Source organism: Pelecanus crispus, chromosome 15, assembly GCF_030463565.1.
Source record: "Pelecanus crispus isolate bPelCri1 chromosome 15, bPelCri1.pri, whole genome shotgun sequence".
NCBI lineage: Eukaryota > Metazoa > Chordata > Aves > Pelecaniformes > Pelecanidae > Pelecanus > Pelecanus crispus.
In genome coordinates this window covers 2,196,515-2,214,334 of record NC_134657.1, presented here as the reverse complement: position 1 = coordinate 2,214,334, position 17,820 = coordinate 2,196,515, and the positions used below count along the sequence as shown (strand labels likewise).

The window sequence follows — 17,820 nt, the reverse complement described above, 5'->3', positions numbered from 1 at the left end:
TCTCCACAGGCCGCGGGAGCCACCGGCCCCCCGCATTCCTCTTTCCCTCCCCCCCTTTATTTTTTTTGCTTTTTAGGGGGGGTTTCCCCTTATTTTCCTCACGCGGCGGGAAGGGGGCGAGCCGCGGGGCCTCCCCGGGGGCAGGGTGGGGAGCGCGGCCCGAAGGCGCGGGAAGGAGCGGCGGAGACACCCCCCCCCCCCCCTTCTCCCTCTCCCCACTCACCGCTTGAAGTGCTCGATGATCTTCTCCTCACGCACGTTCTCCGGCAAGTTGCCCACCCAGAGGTGCCTGGTTTCCCGGACCATGCTGCGCGGCGCGGGGCGAGCCCGCCGCCCCTGCCCCGGCTCCCGGCCGCCGCCGCCTCCCCCCGCGCAGCGCTGCCGGCCGCCGCTCGCCGCCCGCCGCCGCCGCCTCCTCCTCCTCCTCCTCCTCCTCGCCGCCCTCCGCCTCTTCCGCCGCGGGGCCCTGCCGCCCTCAGCGCCGCCGGCTGCCTCCCCCCGCGGCGGCGGCGGCGGCGGCGGACGACACCATCCCCTCCGGGGGGGCCCCCTGGCTGGCGGGCCGGCTGGCGGGCGGCGGGCTCCCCCTCCGCCGCCGGTTTTCTTCCTCCCTGTCTCCCCCCGCCGCGGCCCCGGCTCGCTCGCTCCCGCTTCCTCCTCCTCCTCCGTCAGCGGCAGCGCGGCGCCCCCCCCCGCCGCCGCCTCCTCCTCCTTCCCCCCCTCCGCGCTCCCGCTCCTCTGGCGGCTCCGCTCGCCCGCCCGCCCGCGCTCCCCCCCCTCCCCTCCCCTCCCCTCCCCTTCCCCGCGCCTCTCGCAGCGCCACACGGGGGCCCCCGCGCAGGCGCACTGCGCCCCGGGGCGCGCGCCGCGGGGGAGGAGCGCGGGCGCGAAACGCCCCGCGCGCGCCGGAGGGGGGGGGCACGGGGGTGACGCTGCGCCTGCGCCGGGCTGGGGGGGGGGGGGGGGTGGTGCAGGGTGGAGGGGAAAGGGTGCGCTGCAAAATGGGGGGGGGGGGGGCCGAGAAAAAGGGGTGCGCTGCAAAATGGGGGGGGCTGTGCAAAATATAAAGGGGGTGCGGTGCAAAATGAGGGGGCGAGAAAAAGGGGTGCGGTGCAAAATGGGGGGGTGGGCAAAAAAATAAAGGGGTGCGGTGCAAAATGGGGGGGTGGGCAAAAAAATAAAGGGGTGCGGTGCAAAATGAGGGAGGGCTGTGCAAAATATAAAGGGGTGCGGTGCAAAATGGGGGGGGTGGGCAAAAAAATAAAGGGGTGCGGTGCAAAATGAGGGGGGCTGTGCAAAATATAAAGGGGTGTGGTGCAAAATGGGGGGGTGGGCGAGAAAAAGGGGTGCGGTGCAAAATGGGGGGGTGGGAAAAAATATAAAGGGGTGCACTGGAAAATGGGGGGGGCGAGAAAAAGGGGTGCGTTGCAAAATGGGGCTGGGCAAAAAATATAAAGGGGTGCGCTGCAGAATGGGGGGGTGAGAAAAAGGGGTGCGCTGCAAAATGGGGGGGCTGTGCAAAATATAAAGGGGGTGCGGTGCAAAATGAGGGGGGCGAGAAAAAGGGGTGCGGTGCAAAATGGGGGGGTGGGCAAAAAAAGGGGTGCGGTGCAAAATGAGGGAGGGCTGTGCAAAATATAAAGGGGTGCGGTGCAAAATGGGGGGGTGGGCGAGAAAAAGGGGTGCGGTGCAAAATGGGGGGGTGGGAAAAAATATAAAGGGGTGCACTGGAAAATGGGGGGGCGAGAAAAAGGGGTGCGTTGCAAAATGGGGCTGGGCAAAAAATATAAAGGGGTGCGCTGCAAAATGGGGGGGTGAGAAAAAGGGGTGCGCTGCAAAATGGGGCTGTGCAAAATATAAAGGGGGTGCGTTGCAAAATGGGGCTGGGCAAAAAATATAAAGGGGTGCGGTGCAAAATGGGGGGCTGTGCAAAATATAAAGGTGCGGTGCAAAATGGGGGGGGGCTGTGCAAAGTATAAAGGGGGTACAGTGCAAAAAATAAAGGGCAGCTGTGCAAAAATTAAAGGGGTGCGGTGCAAAATGGGGCTGAGCAAAAAATATAAAGGGGGTGCATTGGAAAATGGGGGGGCTGTGCCAAATATAAAGGGGTGCAGTGCAAAATGAGGGGGGGCTGTGCAACAAAATAAAGGAGGTGCGCTGCAAAATGGGGGCTGGGCGAGAAAAAGGGGTGCGTTGCAAAAAATAAAGGGGGACTGTGCAAAATGGGGCTGGGCAAAAAATTGAAGGGGTGCACTGCAAAATGGGGCCATGCAAAAAATATAAAGGGGGTGCAGTGCAAAACATAAAGGGGGTGCCTTGCAAAATGAGGGGGGGGGCTGTGCAAAATACAAAGGGGTGCGTTGCAAAAGATATAAAGGGGGTGCAGTGCAAAAAATTAAGGGGGGGCTGTGCAAAGAAGGCGGGCTATGCAAAAAAGGGGGTGCTGTGGAAAAAAGGGTGCACTGCAAAAAATTAACGGGGTGCATTGCAAAATGAGGGGGGCTGTGCAAAATATAAAGGGGGTGCAGTGCGAAATAAAGGGGTGCTGTGCAAAATATAAAGGGGGTGCAGTGCGAAATAAAGGGGTGCTGTGCAAAAGGGGGGGCTGCACTGCAAAAAAGCGGGGGGCTGTGCAAAAAATAAAGGGGGTGAGTTGCAAAAAGAGGGGGTGCTGTGGAAAATGTAAAAGGGGTGCACTGCAAAAGATAAAAAGTGGGTGCATTGCAAAATGGGTGTGCAAAAAATAAAGGGGGTGCAGTGCAAAATAAAGGGGTGCCACGCAAAAAATAAAGGGGGGCTGCACGGCAAAAAATGGGGGGCCATGCAAAAAATAAAGGCGTTCCATTGCAAAAAATAAAGGCGTTCCATTGCAAAAAATAAAGGGGTGCCACGCAAAAAATAAAGGGGGGCTGCACTGCAAGGGCAAGGCCCCGTGGGCATCCCGACTGCACCCCCACGGCCCCCACTGAGAAACGGGGGCCGCAAGGGTCCCCCCCATCCTGAGGCACAAAGCCCTTCACCCCCCAGCAAAAGAAACCCCTTGTCGCAATCGGCAGGAGCAAGGAAAAAAACTACTTGCCCAAAATGAGACTTTGGGAGCCCGTAGCCCACCTGCAAGGGCTGCAAAGTTCAGAGCTATGGGCGACGCCGAGCGGGGTTGGGAGGTCCCCGAATCCTCCCGGCCATCCAAAATCCTTCCCTCCACCAAAACGGGGAGGCCGCGAACGCGACTCCTGCCGTCGGTGGATTCGGCCATGAGTCGTCCCCCTTCTCCCCCGGGGATTTTTTTGCAGAGCTTTTAATTAAAAACGGGGTGTCAAAAACGCTCCTTGCCAATACTACCCTGCTTGCAGAAGTTAACCCATTCGCGTGTTGCACCCCATCCCGCCCCTGCTCAAAAAGCGGCTCCGCAACATGGAGCTAAACGTTTTTCAACCCGCGGGGGTCTTGTTTTCCACCAAAACGTGCCTCTGCACAGATAAAAACTCCTATTTCTAGGCCCGAAAAGGAAAATGCCCGACCGATTCTGAGCAGTTTGAGGCCAGGGTAAAACCGAACACGCACCCGGGGCCACGAGTACTTTTCTTTTTCTTTTTTGAAGCCAGTTAGCTGCTTGCGCCACAGAGAGCAGACCGTTATTTCGGTATTTTCCTTGGCCAAAGCCTCCCGACGGCGCTTTTCTATTGATTAAAACCATGTTTTTATCTGTGGGGGCGAGCGGCGCTCAACTTTGCTGCCTTTGCCACCCAAATCTACCTCGAGAACCGGTCCAAGTCATCGAGCTATAGGTGGCTTAACAAACACGCAAATCTCTTTGATTTAATCAGACCTCTGACGCACGTCGACTCGAGCCTCGGCGGACCGGAGTCACATCCCCAACCCTACCACTGGCGAGTGGCTGCCAGCCCATCCCTTCACAGCCCCGTGCCTCAGTTTCCCCAGCGATGACGTTACGCCGCTCCGCCAAACTGAGATCGACTGATTAATTAAAAAAAAAAATAAACAACAACTCTTCGCAGGCAAACCATCTATTATTTAAAACATAGGACGGAGCCACGTGCGCACAAGAAAACGCACTGCCAACGCGCTCCACCGCGTGTTTCTTCGCCGTGGAAATGGGCTTTGCTTTCTGTTTTAGCTGGTCAGAAGCCCAGCGAGCAGTCGCTACGTGTCTCTAACGGGCTCTACGGGCGTCCATTTCGGAGAGGAAGAAACCCAAACCACGCATCGAACGGCTTTTTCCGTGCCGAATTCTCCCCTCTCCGATCGAGCGTGCTTGCCGCAACAGAGTTTTGCAAGCGTTCTTCCCCTCCCTCCCTGCCAGGACGGCACCGCCAAGGGACACGAGAAAGCCACGCCGGCTCCCAGGTCCTTCAGAGGCACCTCACGCAGGGTCACGGCTGTCACACGGCTGTCACACAGCTGTCACACGGCCATCTTGCAGGCGGGCTGGCCGGGAGGGACATCCACGGATTGCAAACAAAGCCATCGGCTCTCTGTTGACAGAAGGGATGGTTGAAATGAGGGCTGGGAGGGCTCCGTTTACACGAAAACCAGCTGGAAAAGGAGCGCAAAGCCCGGCCGGTGACGCAAAACGAAGCTCTGGACCATCCCGACACTTTTCAAACGCTTTGGGGGGAAACCGTTCCCAGTTGCAGCACGCGACCACACCAGCGATGCCGCTGTAACGGGATCCCTCTGACTCGTTGGAAGATTTTAAAGAACGCAGACCTAGGCTTAGAGAGCAGAGCGAGCGCAACCGTCCTCTGAGCAGGCCAAAGGGGCCTCAAGAAAGGACCGGGCTCACGCGGCAGCGACCAACGCCGTCCTCGCCACCGCAGAAGGGACGAGCATTCGCGCCAGCTCGCTGTCCCGCCGCCGGCGACAGGACGATGAGCAGCGGGGGGGGCGAGACACGGATCCCTGCTACCCTTCCCAGAGCGGCAGAGCCGAGGAAGAGGAGGCTTCAGCTGCTCTCCATCGCCCGACGGCCCTCAGCCTTCAGGACAGGGTCTGGTGCACCGCAAGGCGCAGTTTAAATTACTCATGCCTGCGCGGTGGGTGTAGCCGAGAACCCGGCTATCTCCGGGCATCTCGGCCAACCCCGCAGTTAAAACATTTGGACGTTTCTTATCGGCACCTGGAGAGGATTAAAATGCCAGGTCATGTATTAATGAGGGAGCAGGTTATAAACCCATCTCAGCTTGAACACCGTGTTCACGTCAAGAAAAGCAAAGCAAGAAACAGGACAGATCAAAAGAGAGCCATTAAAGGCGTGAGAAAACGGTGCTGCCATATAAGGAGCTAATAAAGTTAGCAGCTCTCCAGTTTAGAGGAGGGGAAAAAAAAAAAAAAAAGGCAGGAGAATCAGAAAACATCCTTGGGGTCCACACAAAGAGCCAGAGACAGCCTCACTTCGAGGAGGAAACGTCCACGAATAGAAGCGAGCAGGCAACGCTTGAAAAGGCAAGTTCGTACGTTTTTAACGCGGCGTCTTACCCAAGTGGTGGAGCTCGCCGCCACGTGTCGCCGGGACTGCTTGCCAAACGTTTAAAAAAGCAAAGATTAGATACCGAACAAGGACAGCAACCAGAGCTATATTTGCTAGGACCGTAACTTCCTACACTTGGGTTCTGGCTTAGCGATAGCTCTGCATTTTGTGCTTGCAGCAGCGCAGCTGGAGGTGGGGAAGGGAGGACACCAGCCAGCTACATCGACCGGGGACTCGCATGGATTAGAGCGGTCGTGTTAGCGGCACACAATGATTATCCCCAGCAGCGTCCAGTACGCGTCCAGCTTGCTTTGATTTTTACAGAAAAACAGGAGGTCACCCAGACGAGAGCCCTCAGATGTCACCAGAAACACTCGGGGCGTTTCTTTGTTCGAGCCGGCCAGCTCCAGCCACCATCTTGTCATTATAAAATGTATTTACGTGCCTTTCCTGCTCATTGACTATATTTGTTAAAATGACAGTACGGCAGCTGAATATCAAATTGCCAGCTAGGCTTTTATCTCATTTTTAAGCCAGCCTGAATTACTGGCCTAATTTTATTGCTTACCCATTACGTTTTATGCAACGGATAATTTTCTCCAAGAAGGAATTGGTGCTGTTTGATATTTGGGCTCATTTGTTGCCAAGGCAGAGGATATCGGCTTACACGCTGATAACGCTTTGAACACGAAGCCTGGTTCTGGATCCTAAGCGACACAAAGTATAGGATTTGCATTAATAAAGCTATTGATTTTGGTTCTTTCCTCTTCGAGGGTCAGTGCTGCAAATCTTCACAATGAGATGACTCTGTCCAGAAAACTCCCTTCACGTTTTTGAAACCCAGTATTTAGCAATTTATTTTCAAACGCTCTTCCCCGCTAGACTTCACGGTGGTGTTCTTATCCACACAGTACCGGGGATGGGAGCTGCCACAAAATACCGCCACTGTAGCCGGTGGGTTAGCACCAGTTACCTTCTGCAGCACAGTAAACACAGCTCAGGAGCCCCTGGAATTCGGTTTACACTGAACCCGTTTGTATATATACATAAAAGCACACTTCTGTTTTCAAAATACTTTTTGCTATACAAAACCAGACTTTTTTCAGCAGCAGAGTACAGCGCGATTGCTGAGCCACGCAACCAAAACACCATGTGCCATCACAGGACTGCGAAAGAACTTACTCTTGGTCACTGCATAGTAGATGTATTAAAATTAATACCTCTTTTTTTGCCTGTTGTTGGGAAAAATTAGAAATATCACAGTGCCAGCTTCTGCCCTGCTTCCCCTTGCCCCCCAATGTCTGTGCGACCACGTAAGAGCTGTACCTGCTCACCTCGCAAGGGTTTTTCCCAAACACGGGGCATTTCACCAGCTAGACAGAGAGGGCTTCAGTCTTCCAGGCTGCAAAATATCACATTTTAGGGGAAAAAAAACCCAAGAAAATGAAACCAAAAAAAGCCAGCCCCACGTGATTTGATACCCAAGCATGACAACTGCAAAGGATATAAATCCCCTAGGACTGGAGACATCACCTGTACTTTGCCATTTTTAACACCCAGTTGCTGTATGACCTCTACATAAAGGCCCTGCGTGCAATGCCCAGGAAAAAAATCACAGAAATTACGGTGGAGATGTTGCAGGACAAGGGTTTAACAGAAAACCCACAGCCCAAACCTGTGAGCTAAAGGCTGCTCTTCCCCACATTCCCCATCGGATTGATCGGCACACCCAGCACAAAATAAATAACGAGCCAGCCACCACCAGAGCTTTTGTTTCGCCAAACACCATTTTGATACCGAAGGAATGTGACCATGTTTTAAACAGAGCACGTTTGCACGGTTATCACTCCTTCACTTCAGAGAAAAGCACAAAAGAAAAATACTTGTGCATTGAGACCTGCTGCGCTCAAAGACCTCTCCGGCAACAGGGCACAGGAGAACGGTTTCTCGGCAAGGTTTGGTTTTCATTTTACCTCTGCAGATCTCACGATGCAGCTTTTTAACTCTTTGGGATAACAGGAAAGCTTGAAAGACTGTGATTTCCCCCCTTATGGAGGAGGAGCGGAGGTTTCTATCGCTCGCTCGCTTTTTGGCACTGGAAATTCAGGTTTTGTTTAGCTTGGAAACCTCATGGATGTAGTTCTAGTAACTCTTCAGTCCAAAGCAGAGGGTGGTAAAAGTTCAGCGCTCACAAGGTAATTCTCACTCGCTTGTCCTGAACTGCCAAAGAAAAGTAATTCCGAGTCCCACAGGGTGTGCCAACCAGAAAAATTTGGAAACCTCCCTAGCAGCCAGCTGCTTGGTCCACCGTATCTCCGTGCCAGCAAGGGCCTCTGATGAGCACGAGGCGTATCTCCAAACCAACTCATCCCTAACGAGAGAATAAAATGAATATCCCTGTCCACGTTGGCTTATTTCGAGGCTTTAGGCACAGGAGCTACTGGCAATTTTCACGTACACCACACACCAACTTTCTCCAGCTCTCCACCGCAGGGAGCACGGTATGAAATCCAGCCCGGACACCTCATACTTACCCTCCGCTAAATTTTTGCCAGAAAAGCATAAAGTCATAACCGTGCTACAAATCACTGCAGCAACCAGACTGCCTCACTGGCAGTGAAATCGCTGTGTTTCTCCTAAGGTGTTGCTCCAGCTTAGCAGGGAAGGGCCTCTCCACTGGTCAGCCAGAGGCATTCATGCAACACCGATGCCAATATTCTCATTAAGGGAGGCTAACGAGAAGGCGCCGATACCTAATACTCCTTGCGCACTAATAATTGCCAGGACTCTGCGCCTTGAAGTCATGTGTGACCTAGGAGAGACCGGCACCAGGTGCTTTTTATTACCTTTTGCAACACAACAAAAGGAATTGCACCCAATAAGGAAGCATTTTCCTTCTTCCCAGTGAGCGAGCACGACTTTGAGGAATCGAGCAATAAAACAGCAGCATCTCACGGGAGCAAGTTCACAGACCAAAAAAAAAAAAAAAAAAAAAAAAAAATAGTTCAAGGGGACCCTGATCTTCACCAACACAATTTGGGACATTGCAACGCTCCCTCCAACGTTAGCCCATTGCCTTTGCCTGAGCAAAATTAGGAGTAATATACTGTCATGTGTAGGTCTGTTCGCTTGTAGGGAAAGGGGCCCCACAGTTTTATTCCCTGGAGGCAACTGTTCTCCCCACCCCTTTTGTGTGTATTTTTTTTTTTTTTTTTAAAATGTGCCACACATCAGCACAATGCTGACAACTGCATTGTATGTTTTCTGCCTATGCAGCAGTTCAAGAGCACACAACTCTGGAAGGTTTTTTGAAAGGGGGAAGGGGGAGGGAGCTGTCCTTTGCTATACCATTTTAATTGCACGGCTTGCTCCTCTACATGACCACAGGGGAAGGAAAAAAACGCTAAGGTTTAAAAACAGTACCATTTTTAGCATCCGAAAGGGTCAAACTCAGTCTTCGCACAAGATACAGTGGAGCTTAGAGTAAAAACTGGTGAGAAAAAAAAATATAAACCAGGGTTTCTTCTCTGGAGTTGGGAGTGACCCCAGAAGGCGGCTCATCTGTCCTTGCCTACTGTCGTTACGGTCTCTACATTTCCACACCTGCTAATGCAGAGATACCAGCACTGAAAAAGGAAAATGGAGGGAAGGGTAGGAAAAGCTGGACTGCCAATTTTTCCACCTGCCAGCAGCAGCGCGACGGAGCCTCGGTGGCACTGCTCCAAAAAGCAGCGACCAGAGCACGTTACCGGCCTTCGCAAATAAAGCTAAGAGTTAATATCTCACGTGCACATGCGTTACACAGATAGGACTGGCAAACACAGCTTCCTTTAAAAATAAGGATGACTAATCCACAGCAGTTTTTCTTTATTTTTTGTTTTTTTAAAGGCCACAAGGCAGAGCTTTTTCCAGAAGCACCAGCCTTCGCTTTTGTGAAACAGTAAGCGGTGGGAAGTCCTGGGACCTACTCATACTATCCAGACAGGAGTAACCACAGAAACATTGTGGGTTTCAGCGGCCCGTGTACAACACACGCTTACACAACCAGAGCAGTGTGCCTTACCCTCCTCAGCAAGGCCAGATCCGACTGCCCGGACGGCTCTTAGATCGCTGCGTGTTTACAATACTTACAAAGAAGGTATCTGCTGTGCAGAGGGGTTACACAAACAATCCTCTATTTCCCTGGGAAGGAGAAAAAAAAAAAAAAAAAAAGGGAAGAAATAAGGCAGAAGACAGCTTTCACCCATAATACTCCAACGTCCCCCCGCGCTACCTGGGTCAGGGAAGGGATGCGCTGGGAAAAAGCGGCGTGCGGGGTTTGCAATTGAAGCGGAGCATCTGCATTAGCTCGGTGGGCCCAGTCCCTCAAGCAAGGTCATTCCGGCTCGCAGGGAGACACATTAGCGCTAGCAAGCCTGCTTTAATGCAAAGCTGCGGTCAAACCATAGCGGAGCCAGCACTAAGGGAGGTCACTTGGGGACTACAAAAAGATAATGAATTAAAAAAACAAAAAAACAAACCACCCCCAAAAAAATCTATAAGCAGATGTTTACTGACAAGCAGGCAAGTCCACAGCTTCACTCTGGCAAAGAGCAAGAAGGAAGGGTCGCCTGCGTGGAGCTGGCAGAGAAAGAACAGCCTTGTTCCCGAGACGTAGCAAAATACTCTGCATTTACAGAGAACACCAAACAGATTTAGGTTACAGCTTTTAGCCAGGCCCACTTACTAACCTCCCCCCCTCCCAGCTTTGCTTTGCAGCCCTAAACCCCCCCGAACCTGTCATTTTTTAAAGCACTCAGAAATGGCGATTTGCCACCAACGTGTGATTTTTGGTGGTGGCACCATTAAAATACTTACCCACCTCACAGACAAGGGCTGTGAAATCTTAAATTTCTGAGTGTTTGCAAATGATTTTGAAAGCCTTCCAAGGAAGGTGCTGTAGGATTGTAAATCCTTCCCATTATTAATAAAATGGAGCTATTGTTCCAGCTCTAATCAAGACTCATCTCCAGCTGGGCAATTTTAAAATGCAATTCAAAACACACGCACACACACACACAAAAAAAATCCGATCATGAGGAAGCTTCAACCCACAGGCTACCAAGAAAAAAAAAAATCGTTGAAAGAGCAAGCTGTTCTTTAAGGGGAAGAGGGAAAGAGAATAAAAAATAATAACCCTGCTATTTAAAATGAATTCCAAGCGGGAGCGTGTCGGGGAGAAAGCCTCCCTCCCACCGCCTGGGAAAGGTCACTTCTGCCATCGTCACCCTCGCTACGCCGGATCAAGGCTGCGGCAGTGCGTGCGAGCGAGCAGCCCCATTGCTGCCAGGCCAGCCTCATCCATCTCCATCAGGAGACAGCTCTGCTTTTAATTTATTTAGCAAAAGGGGAGGGGAAAAAAAAAAAAAGATTTTTTTTTTTTTTTAAAAAAAAAAAAGAACACACCCCACAAAAAAAATATCCTTTGCAAACACCTCCCAGCACCCTTTTCAAGGATGGGGAAATCTAGCAAGGGGGAGAGGCTGCCAGCCGGGGAGGGAAGGCAGGGAGAGGTGGTGCATCCTCTGCATCCTCCTCCTCCTCCTCCTCCTCCCCCGGCGGCAGGGACCACGCCTGCCCGGCGCTGCGGCAAAGGCTCCGCAGTGGGTGCTCCCCTCCCCCGTAGAAACTTCTGGAATAAGCAGCCAAGCTGGGGAGAGAAACCTTTATACCCGCAGAGGGGAGGGGGGGGAGAGAGCGAGCAGTAGAGCACATAATAAAAGGGAGAGGATTGCACAAGGATCGGATGCGTGCGGGGGGGGGGGGGGGGGGAATATATATATATATATATATATATATATATAAAAATATATATATATATATATATATATATATATAAAAAAAAGCCCATGAGCGGATTTGGCAGCCCCGGCTCGGCGGGGTTTTGCAGCCCGCTTGGCTTTAAATAAAACGCCCCAACACAAAAGCGCACACACACACACACACCAAAAAAAAAAAAAAAAAAAAAAAAAAAAAATGGTGGTGTTTGGAGCGCTAGATGGTGGGATAAAGGAGCTGATCCCTCCTCCCGGATCTACAGCATAAGCCTGCCACTTCAGTTCAACTAATTTGTCCTCTCTTTTTGTTGCAATGAACTCTCTGATCCGGACTATTTGATTGCATTTGCAGCTTCAGTTACTGGGGTTTGGGTTTGTGTGTGCTTCCCCCCCCCTTTTTGGTTCTCTTTTTGTTTTTCTGGGTGGTTTTTTTTTTCCTCTTCTAATAAAAAAAAAATCCTCCCCAAATCTCCCAAGGAAAATCTACACCTCTGTGGAACAAATAAAACATTCAGGCACAAACTTTCACCACGGACTGTAAAAACGAGATGGGTTGCTTTTTGGGTTTTTTTTTGGATGGCTTTTTTTTTTTTCTCCTGCTTTTAGGATATATTGTATAGAAAGCCAATGGAGGAAAACAAAGGTAATACATATATAAATAAAATCAAACATATATACGGGCCAGAATTACAGTGATTATATATAATTAAATTATAGTGGTTTAGGTGTGTGGGTTTATTTTATATTCTGTAATCAGTCCCTGGAAAAAGAAGATACTTATATAGAGAAATACGTAGTAAATATATGGAAATATTTCTATATATGTAGAAATAAAAGAGCATCTGTACGGGCCTAAATCTGTAATTCCAGGAAAAAATAGCAGTATTTTAGGCATGTGGTTTTTAACAAAGGGGCAATGTTACAATGTAGCCTGTAACAACACTGTGGTGCAGAAAAAAAGGTAAGGCAACATTAAAAAAATATATTTAAAAAAAAAAAAGTGTACGTGGTACCTTGGCTGCAGCCTCCAACAACGAGCGTGTGGACGTTACGGGCTTTTTTTTTTTTATGGTATTACCACGTCTGATCACACCAAGTACATGCTTTTAATTAACCGAATGGCGGGCAGGTTGTCGTGGGGAGCAAGGCGAGCGGCAACAGCTTGCTGCTTCTCCGCGCCGCTCCGGCTCTGAAGATGAATCAATTCTCGGGTGTTTTGGGTTTTTGTTTGGTTTAGTTGTTTTTTTTTTTTTTCCAAGCACGTTTGGGTATTTTCCATGCTGTGAGGAGAGCGGGAGGCGGCAGCTTCAACCCCTGCGAAGGAGAAAAGCGGTGGAAGAGAAAGAATTAAGCATAAACCTACCCACCTTGGGGTGCATGTGGTGACGATGAGGGGGGGACGTGTGGAAAGAGCGATTCTGGGCCAAAAATCTTCACGCTATGAGGAAAAAAAAAAACCACCCTGAAATGCGTCGGTGCTGGCGGGCTGCGCTGTGAGGGGAATGAAGGGGCGATGGCGGCGGAGGGCCCTGAGGCAGCGATGCCGCCGGGGGAGGGGGGGCTGAAGCGGCGCGGGGGAGACCGAGGCCTCCACCACCCCCGTGGCCGAGTGGAAATGCGCATTTCTGGGCATTTTCGCATCCTTTTGCAAAGGCGGGGGGCGGGAGGGGAGGTCAGGTTTCACCCGCAGCCCTTTCACTGCCCGCCTGGAAGGGATACGCACATCAGGAGGAGCTCCTCCGCCGTGCTCCTGGCACGGCTGAAGCCCGCACTCGCCGCCTCGGCCCCCGCAGCCGCGCATCGTCCGTCCTTCCCCCCGCTGCCCGCCCGGCGCCATTTTGTCGCCTGGGCGCCGCTCGCCGTGGCCCCGCCGGGCGGCCATTTTGTGAAGCGAGCGGCGGGGCAGCGCCTGCAGTACCGCGGGCGCGGCGGCGCTGTGGAGGCGGCGGGGCCGGGCCGGGCCGTGAGGGGCAGCCCCCGGCCTCCTCCTCCCCCTTTTGTCAGGCAAATACCCTTCTTTTTCTTCCTTATTGCTCTTTTTTTCCCTTTACAAAACGTGGTGCCCTTAAAACACCGGCTGGAGGCCGATCGCTTCAGCAAGATTCAGCCTGGGAGGAAGCAATCCGATAAAGGCGATTAAAGTCTATTCCCCCGGCTGGTCTGTGAGGGAAAGTTTAGCTGCACGGAGAATTAAGGGATGTATTTATTTTTAGGAGCTAAACGCCCCCCCCCCCCCTTCTCCTCCCTCCAGCATTTTTCCCAGTGATAAATCACCGAGGTCAATAAGCCGCCTTGACAAACGGGATAACCTCAGAGAGAAATGCCTTTTTTTTTTTTTTTTTTTAAATAAACCCCCTCACCTATGGGTTCTAATGGACACTCCAGCAAAATAAAGATGTAACGTAAGCTGCTTGAAACCAGATCTGGGTGAAAACCTGTTAATTTTTGGGAGATAGGGCTGTGGGATGCTGTAATCGCTGCTGATAGGATGAAGGAAAACTGGGATATAAAATGTCAAAGCCCCGCTTGCAGGCATGTGCCATGCATCTATTTTCAGAAATAGGGTGGGTTGCTTCTTTTTTTTGTTGTTTTTTTTTTTTTAATAACCCAGTGTATCGCTTGCAGCCTGGTAACACGCTTGCGTAACTGGCTGCATGGATTTCGCCTCGTGTAATTGAAAACACGGCGTGCTTTAAAAATACAGCGTGGTGCAGAGTGTTTTGGTTTTGCTGGGAAAATGGGAAAAAAGGAGAATATGGCATTTTTTTTTTTTATACATTCCGTCTGTGCTGCATAATGAAGCTGGAGAAATTCAGGGCTTGGGCAGCTCCCAGAGTAATTCTTGCTGGTTTTCCCCCACTCTCCCTTAGCCAGCAGGATCAGACCACTTTTCATTTAAGAATGTTAGGTTTTTTTAAGTTGTGTCGAAGATGGGAAAGTGGAGAAAACGGGTCTGAATGCTCTGCAGGGAAGGATGATGCTGCAGCAAGCCGGCTGGGATATGGTTGCGATTAACCTGGGTCGACCAAAGGAAAAACCCAGTTTTCCTCCAGGTCTCTCCATCCCATTTTAAAAAAAAACAAAACAAAACAAAAAAACAACCAAAACATCATCAGCACTGAGCACCCTCCTCCCAGCGCCTTTTCCAGCCAGCAAAGCCCCGGTGGCTGCTTCGGCCTCAGTTTCCCTTCCTGCAGTGTTTCCCTCTCCGCAGCTGGCTCCTTCCCAGCACCTTGAAGGCGGTGATGGCAGAGCGAAGGCATGCAAGGAATCCAGCTCATCGCTCCCTCTCTGCTTTTCGCATTTCTCACGGCTGACTGGGGGGATGCCTGGGGAAAGCGCTTTCCAACCCTTTTTCCTTTAGGGGCTCGCTTTCCTTGTGCCACGCCAAAAAATCTTCAGCTTGCAAACAAAAGCCTGAAAGAAGGCCTTATTTGTCATAGAATCATAGAATTGTTTAGGCTGGAAAAGACCTTTAAGATCATCCAGTCCAGCCATTAACCTACACTACCAAGTCCACACTAAACCAATCAAGGGTAGACCAGACTGAACCATGTTCCTGAGTGCCACCTCTGCCCATTTTTTGAACACTTCCAGGGATGGGGACTCCCCCACCTCTCTGGGCAGCCTGTTCCAATGCTTGACCACCCTTTCCGTAACGAAATTTTTCCTAATTTCCAACCTAAACCTCCCCTGGCACAGCTTGAGCCCATTTCCTCTTGTCCTATCGCTAACTACTTGGGAGAAGAGACCAACGCCCACCTCACTACACCCTCCTTTCAGGTAGTTGTAGGGAGCGATGAGGTCTCCCCTCAGCCTCCTCTTCTCCAGGCTGAACACCCCCAGCTCCCTCAGCCGCTCCCCACCAGCCCTGTGCTCCAGACCCTGCCCCAGCTCCGCTGCCCTTCTCTGGACACGCTCCAGCACCCCAATGTCCTTCTTGTAGTGAAGGGCCCAAACCTGGACACAGCATTCCAGGTGCGGCCTCACCAGCGCCGAGCACAGGGGCACAATCACCTCCCTGCTCCTGCTGGCCACACTATTCCCGACACAAGCCAGGATGCTGTTGTCCTTCTTGGCCACCTGGGCACACTGCTGGCTCATGTTCAGCCGCTGTCGACCAGCACCCCCAGGTCCTTTTCGGCCAGGCAGCTTTCCAGCCATTTTCCCCAAGCCTGCAGCGTCGCATGGGGTTGTTGTGACCCAAGTGCAGGACCCAGCACTTGCCCTTGTTGACCCTCATACAGTTGGCCTTGGCCCATCGGTCCAGCCTGTCCAGGTCCCTCTGCAGGGCCTTCCTACCATCCAGCAGATCGACACTCCCACCCAGTTTGGTGTCACCTGCAAACTTACTGAGGGCTCACTCAATCCCCTCATCCAGATTGTTGATAAAGATGTTAAACAAGACTGGTCCCAAAGCAGAGCCCTGGGGAACACCGCTCGTGACCGGCCGCCAACTACACTTAACTCCATTCACCACTACTCTCCGGGCTTGGCCACGCAGCCATTTTTTTACGCAGCGAAGACTAGGCCCATCCAAGCCATGAGCTGCCAGCTTCCCAAGGAGAATATTATGGGAGACTGTGTCAAAGGCTTTGCTAAAGTCCAGCTAAATGACATCCACAGCCTTTCCATCATCTACCAGGCAGGTCACCAGGTCATAGAAGGAGGTCAGCTTGGTCAAGCAGGACCTGCCTTTCATGAACCCGTGCTGACTGGGCCTGATCCCCTGGCTAACCTGCACTTGCCTGTTGAGTTCACTCAATATGAACTTCTCCATAATCTTTCCCGGCACCGAGGTCAGGCTGACAGGCATGTAGTTTCCCGGGTCCTCCTTCCGGCCCTTCTTGTAGATGGGCGTCACATTGGCAAGCCTCCAGTCATCAGCGACTTCCCCTGTTAACCAGGACTGCTCATAGATGATGGAGAGTGGCTTGGCGAGCTCCTCTGCCAGCTCCCTCAGTACTCTCGGGTGGAAATGAAAGTCACTTAACAAATGCATCTGGCTTCATTACCAGGTTGAAGTAAAAGCTCCTGTGGAGCAGAAGAGAGAGGCTGCCAAGGTCTACTTTTAGTAGTCCTATCACCGTTACAAGATACACAGATATCAGTGACTTTAGTTCAATTACCTGTTTGCCTAGTGCATAGATGCATTGAGACAAGGCAAATATTCTATTTAGATGACTCAACTTAGTAACTTGATGGAAGTTAAATAGAGCCTGCAGAGAAGTCTTGTTTCCATATGACCTCTTCCAGGTATTTGTTTCCCCCACCACAGTTGTCAGCGCAAGTGTATACCACCAGCATTCCCCAGTCAATGCTCTCTCCAAGGCTGTCACCCTGAAGGTGGTTCAGGAGCTGTGGCATAATCTGGAATTCAAAAATCCTTTTGGCACCACATAAACAATTTGGGATATCTTTTTCTTCAGGAATATTTTCACCTGATACCCAGATTGGGCCTTCTCCTCCTCTGCAGTATCTAATAATCTGCTCTGGTTCGGCAGCTATTTGCTCTTCAAACATTTGGAAGATCTTGTCTTCTTCAGTCTCATAGTTTGCCATTGCTTCCAATGTCTCTTCATCTAAGGCTTGAAATACTTCTCCTGCACTGCCTGTAGCTCCAAGTTCCTTTTGTTCTTCCGGGTCCTTTGAAGTATCTACAGCTCCTTGTTCGTCATCAGGATCTATGCTGCTGTCAGCAGGAAATTCTGGTTCCTCAGGTGCTATCAAAATTTCATATTCTGGAAAAAGGAATTCATTATGCTCTGGAATGGCATCCACCGAGTGATCTCTGGTGGCGTGCTGGCTGCAGAACAGCCGGTGCTGCCGCCAGTCCAGTGCCTCGTGCTCGGGGCCGCAGTAGGCGGCGCGGTGGCAGCGGCTGCAGGCGCGGGGCCCCATGAAGCAACACTTTGGCCACTGATTTAAAAACACTACAGCTGTGCCTGTCAGCTCCTCCTTTAATTTAAAAGCTCTTTTTAAAAAAATCAGGCAGTCCTTTGTGTTGCAAGAAAGAGAACCTTTGGTTTGGGGTTTTTTTTTTGTTGTTGTTGTTATGGGATACACCGTTGTATTCCTGGGAGCAAACTGGGCTCACAGCGGGGTACGGTATCGGATGCCTTTGCTGGGAATGCCCGGGGAAATTTTATCCTCAGGCCGCACCCAGCCTGAAGTGAAGAAATATTTGCATTTGCTTCTCCTTGGAGGGCAGCCAGGTCCCTCCCCGCTCTCCTTGGCCTGCCAAGAGGGATTGCAAGACAAGCCGGGCTTATTGCAGCAGCCAAGGGAAGGGCAGGGCCCGGCCAGTGCAATTCGGAGGCGTACGATCCTCTTTGCCCTTTTGCACCGCTGCTGGAAGGAGACGAGAGAGACCTCGAGCGGGTTTTATGCCTGGGTGGTCTTGGGTGGGGGGCCCCCAAGGACAGCAAGACGTTCATATTGCTCCGTGCGTGATTTGTATTTATTTTATTTTTGCTAGCAGACCTGGGCGCTTGCGAAAGCGCTTGTAACGGG

The 17,820-nt window shown here is 51.5% G+C and overlaps 1 protein-coding gene and 1 pseudogene across 1 annotated transcript in view; both read right to left on the bottom strand.

Moving 5' to 3' along the window:
• Nucleotides 1-320, bottom strand: part of SPEN (spen family transcriptional repressor) — a 66,937-nt gene extending 66,617 nt beyond the window's left edge. The window contains exon 1 of the mRNA XM_075721626.1: nt 224-320. Coding sequence (XP_075577741.1) covers nt 224-306 — 83 coding nt within the window. The 5' untranslated portion in view covers nt 307-320. The remainder of the gene's footprint in view (nt 1-223) is intronic.
• A 16,051-nt stretch (nt 321-16,371) lies between these two features.
• On the bottom strand, nt 16,372-17,208 carry LOC142594967 (programmed cell death protein 2 pseudogene; annotated as a pseudogene).
• Between the last annotated feature and the right edge of the window lie 612 nt (nt 17,209-17,820).